The sequence below is a fragment of the Habropoda laboriosa genome, unplaced genomic scaffold (assembly GCF_001263275.1).
Source record: "Habropoda laboriosa isolate 0110345459 unplaced genomic scaffold, ASM126327v1 scaffold147, whole genome shotgun sequence".
NCBI lineage: Eukaryota > Metazoa > Arthropoda > Insecta > Hymenoptera > Apidae > Habropoda > Habropoda laboriosa.
Genome location: NW_017100256.1, coordinates 382986 through 389480, shown reverse-complemented (window position 1 = coordinate 389480; position 6495 = coordinate 382986). Strand labels below are relative to the sequence as shown.

Below are 6495 nucleotides of genomic sequence, written 5' to 3'. Positions count from 1 at the left end.
GCCTACGTATAGCTAATTAGATTAATTACTGCAACAATTTCGTTTTATCGTATCCTAAGTTTATTTTTCTTGTAATAAGATGTGTTATAGCCATGAAATAACAACAAATTAGGTTTTTCGCTGTTGTCTCCCCGAGACATATACGTATTCTATCCTTTTCTGGAAAAACACTGTCTCTTAGTAAACAACTATGTCTTTACACACGACCTACTTCGTTTGTTATTATTCTAACGACAATATACGACAATTGACACGCAGTGCAGGTGATCAGACTTCAGTTTTCCGTAAAACCGGGGAATGGTTCCCAACTACGCGGATTTCCATCTACGCGGACAGTCGACGTCTGATACACAGTTAAAGAAATGCAAATTCTGTTAGAGTCTTACTTTCTTATTGTATCCCTGCAATGACGATTATTTTATTATATTTACGATAGTTTATTATAACTTTTATCACTTCTAGAATAAATAATTATTAGTTGCTTAGAATATAAGCATTGTGTCATCCAAGAATTCCTTGTTTCGATTAATTTGTCATTAATTAGTTTTCATTATTTTTGGTTTTTATTAAACACTAATGTACAACAATCTTTGTAAATAATACTCAATATGAGTTTCTAAGTGGTTAATTTACGAAGAGACCATCATCCGAAGAAAACGAGACGGAATATAAGTTATAAGTATGGTCATACTCTTACCTCGAACCGCATTTCTCATACATAACTTTCCCATCATTTCTGGGAAAAATGACAATTACATTTCTCGTTCCTTAGGATGCGTGGAATCATGCTGTAAAAAAATTTTTCCAGTATGCCAAAATTGGCCTATCTTTAATTATGTATTTAGCGCGTTGTACAAGGAATTGCGTTACATACGTAGGTATATACATATATGAAAACATTAGTCGCGATATCTGGCGCGTTATAGGAATTCGCGTTACACAGGAGTCTACCGTATTGATGCAGATATGGTGTTCCATGAACACATTTATAAAATGTAATCCAACACTAGCAGCACTCATGCAGCCCCGAACTTACACAGAATATAAAATACAGAGCCATCTGAGCCGAAGATGTTAAATTTACTTTGATCTGTAAAAATTACGTGATTGCAGTAATCCATGCCTGTGTTTCTCTAAGTTTTCACGAATTCTAATCTCTTCTTCCTATTTTGTTCATTGATGAAATATTTCCTGCATGATACTCTGCCGTGATATCCGTGTTTACGTAAACAATTCCTAACTTAACTATTTGAAATATTGGCATTTATAAAATTATTAAACTCATCCGCGATTTTGAACGCACTTAGTTTAGGAATTTTTTTTTTAAATACAACGGACAAGGTTGTATTGATTAAGTTTTCACGGACGTCTGCTTCTAGTATTTTTTTGCACTGCTTTACGTGATCCATATCGATCGATTATGCCTTGGCTAGTAGATCGTGGTTTACTGACGATTCGAGAAATTTCCGAAAGACTTTTACATTGATTATGTAAGTCTAGGAGTATCTTCCTCTCTTCCACAGTAGTTTCTACGCTTTTTCGACCCATTATCTTCTTACGATTATTATTAATATTATTTGATTATATATCAATTATAGAATTTTCTTGAATATTTTCAAAAATTATGCGAATAACTAGGTTCTTTTTATGTGAAATTTATTCTACACATTTATAGAAATGTGTATAAATTATTTGTATTAAGAAAGTTTATTAATGAACCGAGTTATACAAAGTTTCCTCTGGAATTATTCGCCGTACGAATACTTTTTACACTCACTGCATTTATTTGTCATTCCAAGTTTGTTTAAATGTAATGAAACTGATTTTGTGTTGTATGCTTTGGATTTTGTGCAATTCATGTTACTATTTCATCAATATTAATTTTTATTGGTCCGCCACTTCGTTTATATTCCAAGTTGAAACCTACACTACTGAATCTTTTAATCCATTTTTAAATAGTACGTTTATTAATAGTATCATCATCTCTACACGCACAAATTATTTTTCTTGTTTCCTTCACACTTTTCTTCTTCCGGAAATAAAGCAGTATTATATGCCGAAAATGAATACATAGTGCGTTCGCTCAACTTTAGGACTTTGCTCGAACAAAATTGAGTGGGAACTAACTGATGCCATAGACTATACAGTTCCAAGACCAAACGTAACCTGATATGTTTATCCCTTGCAACTGATATAAGCAACAGTTTGAAATAATACGTCTCGAAACTCTTACGCCGTTAAGATGAATGAATTTATTACTTAACTTAATACATCACGAAATTCTACAGTTAAAATTATACAGTTTGCAGAAAAGTACGATCACAGAGTTGATTTTTTAATAATATAAGTGAATTTTGTATAATATAGACGATTATACAGAGTATTGATACAAAAACTTTTTTAAATGAATAGTCTAAATAATTTATGTTACAATCAAGAATTTAAGGCTCTCTTGGCCCGGTTCTATACATTTGTTACTATGTAAGGCTCCCTGGTGTAAGCAGTGTTCGCTAGAAATTCTATCTCAATATTTCACCAGCAGTGCAGCTAGCTTCTTCAGAGTCAAATGGCACATTGATCAATTAAACAATAAGATCTATGATTGGTTAGATAATAATTCGTGACATAAGCACAGTTAATATATATAGTTTCGAAATTTCCAGACACACGACAGTATTAGTGTCACTTGATCCCTGAGGAAGTTAGCTGCAATGCTGGCGAAACATTGGAATAGAATTCCTAATGAACGCGGCTTACATCCGGAAGCCTTAAATAGTAACAAACCAAGTACATATACACAGGGTATTTTCGGCTTTTCTCGACAAATTGCAGGAGCATAATCTACAAGTGAAAATAAGAAAAAAATGTTATATGAAGTTCGGTTGCGCACGCATTATTACAAAATTATAAGCAAATATTGAATGCAATATGAAATGTTACACGATAACTGAAAGCCAATTGCTATGAGTGATAGTAATTGTCAATCATATTGAATCGTCTCAAGACACGAAACAGCATGTACATAAATACAAATAAAAAAAAAAAACATGGTCAATTTTTCATATTCTGATACATATACATATGTTGTGTTTCATAGTACGTTCAATACTTGCTTCTACATTCATAGTAAATCGTTTATAGCCGAGCTTCATACATATAACATTTTCTTCTTATTTTCACTTGTAGATTATGTTCTTACAGCTTTAACGTTTCCAAGAAATTAGAAAAACTAGTAAATTAGATAAGCAAATGGTCAGGATAAGCAATCAGGTACATAGAACTATATGTATACGTTATTAACGCGGTCGATATGTGAAAAATGTGCGATCCGTATATATAAGTCACGGAGTAGATCATGAAAAGGTTAAGTTCACATGAAATCCATAGCAGTAACCAAAACATTCGTGTCATTGACTACCGTTTAGTACAATGGCTTCATTGCTTACATATAACAGGTATTGATAGAATCAGTTTCCGCACTCACATTTCAACTACGTTGAATTCAGATAAGCAAAATAGAAGTTGTATATTGTACTATTTAAAAGAAGGAAGATGCAGATAAGGATTTAATTAAGTGAAAAATATTTATAACATTCAAGATTAAAAACAAGGAACAAGAAAAATATAATTAAAGGAAAATAAAAATATTTTTTAGATATACGTATGTTTATATTCATGAAAAAATACAAAAAATCTATTAAACAGCAGCAATAAAACCTTAGCATGCACAATATTGTAAGCTTGAATGAATAGTATAATGTATAAAGCGACTCTAATTTAGCAAAATGTTGAATATCTGTACGTAAAGTATGTTTCATCATAATTTGTAAGTCTATAGTAAGAGTCTATAGTCAGAATCTACTACGAACAGTGTTCATGAATTAGAAAATATTTTAACTATCGATGTGTTATGTATTGTCTAGATACATAACACAAAATAAATTATTTAAACGAAAATGCTTTTCCATTTCAATAAATTACAGCGGCACATTAACCAAAATTTAAATATAATAGATTTTCTTTATAACAATTAACAATTCTAGTAACACAATTATCAGTGTATCTATTAATTTTGCAAATGAATTTTTATTGATACCTTATTATAAAATGTATGATTCACCACAGAAGTGCACTCACCATGCGATAATCCCGCGTTGAGACAAATAAATAGTAGCAAGGTGGTAATACGCGACATTTTGAGAGAGAGTATTTCAAATCACAAAATTAGGATTAAATATAAAAATATTACACAGAAATTCAGGTACGTATTAATTATCTGATTTATAAACAAACATTCAAACACTTCTCTCCAATATGAAAGGAGGAACTGCAAGCTGCAGACTGTTAGGTATAGTCATACGTTGGTATGACTCAAAAGATGTCAGCACTATCGCTTACGTCAGTCGATTATTGCCGAAGAAAACCGAATATTCAATTGGAAATTTAGCGGCTCATTTATATTCATCTGCAATTCGGGTGCAAATTGATTATCATTAATTTATTCAAAAAATCCATAGGCATGTTTTCATGCAATTAAAATATATTTACAACATTAAAAATAATAAATAAACAAATACATTTATGTATTTATGTGCTTATGATTTACATTGCCCACATACTTATAAAGCAAATTTTATTTAAAACATTTTGTACTCTTTTATGCGGTAATATAGTTAGTGCATATAGAAACTACAATTAGTAATATCTTTTATTTGAAAAATGTTTAAGGAATGGTATTAATTAACGCATTAACAAAAGTATTAATAAATTACTAAATACCAAATAGAAACCCTTTAGAAAAGTCACCTAAAGCTGAAAGTTAATTGTTATTCATGATATATTTTCGTTAATTATATCCCCAACAATTTTACCCATTTCTTTGTCATACTGAAATACAAAAGAATGATCATAACCATGCTTACAAAGTTCTGCATTTATATAAGGATGTTTAGATTTCATATCATTATAATATTTGACTGGAGTCCACCCATCACAGTTGCCATAATAAAACCATAATTTTTCAGAATATTTTGAAATTATAGCATCATCTCGCTCTTTTACTAATCTCATTTCTTCATCTGCTAGCTTCAATATTCTGTTGATACTATGAGGATTTAAAATTTGAAGCATTGATTTAGTATACTTTGCAGGAATTCCACAGAATGGTCCTAATACACTGAAGATACAACCTTGTAAACTGTTTGGAAGGCATGAAAAAATCCAACTAAGAAATGTTAGGAGGAATATAATATGTGATACCTAGAAAAGAATTATATTTCATTTATGTTAATCATTAAAATATTATATTAACGTAACTATAAAAAACATACAATTGTAGTGAAAAACCATCCATTTTTACTTGCAGCCATACGTTCTATCGTTGGAAACAACAGATAACATTTTGTTACTTTTTTAGCAATGGAATCTTCTTTTAACATATTTAAGATTATCCAACATCCTATTGAATGACCTATAAGATGCAGCCTTGCATCTTCTGGTACATACTTCTTTATGAAATCCGTCTATAATTAAATTCAGTAATTAAATCACAGTTTTTTCACAGAACAATAAAATCTAACATGTAGAAAAAACCTTATGTTGCACTTGTGCTATTAAACCATAATGTTCGTTCCATGCTGAATCACTTGGCATGGTAAATGCCAAATTACTCGGTGGTTGTATATGTCCTGCATGTGCAACCACCCAAATAGGTACTTCAGTAGGAAGAAGTCTTGATTTTATAGTGTTTACAAATCCTTCATAAAGTTCAGGAACGCTAGGATTACCAGTAATAACAATCACTATATCTTTTTTAGCATACTGCGAAAGACCTTCTTCTACCCAGCAACCTTCTGTAATCACTTTGGTAGGTACACCATTCCATTTTAACATAGCACGTTGCATGTTGCTTTGTGCTATAATCAGAGTTTTAACATATTTATTATATCATGATTAATAATGTTAGAGGTATAAATATAGGTAGCATTAAATACTAGTGCATATAACTTTCTATGAGAAAAATTTGACTTTCTTTTGTACATACAACAAAATATGTTACATTTACAAATAAATGTTACGTTTAATGGTTCCATTTGTAGAAAATTAAATAAAAAGTTTAAGATAACGTATGTACCTGCAGAACCTATCGAAGGAACTGTTACGTAAATGATATTAAACAGAATGGTACTCTTATATATGCGTTACAAATTTGCTTTATAACATTCATACACACATTGTGATTACAGAAAAATTCATATTTTCATTTTTGATAGATAATATTATGAAAATACAATTTTAATTGATTTGTATTATAAAATAGATAATATATAACCTCTAATCGTGATGTGTTGAATTGAACTGATAGCTCAGTTGCGAGAGCGTTAAAGTGGACTTTAAAAGCTTCTAGTTCGATCCTCCCCGCGTTGGGGCATTCAAATTTGTATTATATAATAAACATTATAAACGAAACATTTAACATTATACATTTTATAGCAA

General features: G+C 30.5%; 2 protein-coding genes across 2 annotated transcripts in view; both read right to left on the bottom strand.

Annotated features, from left to right (window-relative positions):
* Positions 1-4326, bottom strand: part of LOC108572579 — an 11798-nt gene extending 7472 nt beyond the window's left edge. The window contains exon 1 of the mRNA XM_017934841.1: positions 4138-4326. Coding sequence (XP_017790330.1) covers positions 4138-4195 — 58 coding nt within the window. The 5' untranslated portion in view covers positions 4196-4326. The remainder of the gene's footprint in view (positions 1-4137) is intronic.
* Positions 4327-4830: 504 nt separating this feature from the next.
* LOC108572586 (lipid droplet-associated hydrolase) lies at positions 4831-6143 on the bottom strand. The gene is made up of 4 exons (XM_017934849.1): positions 6134-6143; positions 5593-5915; positions 5331-5522; positions 4831-5259 (listed from the first exon to the last, which is right to left on the bottom strand). Exons 2-4 carry the CDS (start codon positions 5902-5904, stop codon positions 4831-4833), a joined length of 933 nt encoding a protein of 310 aa, XP_017790338.1. The 5' UTR covers positions 5905-5915; positions 6134-6143.
* Positions 6144-6495: the final 352 nt, after the last annotated feature.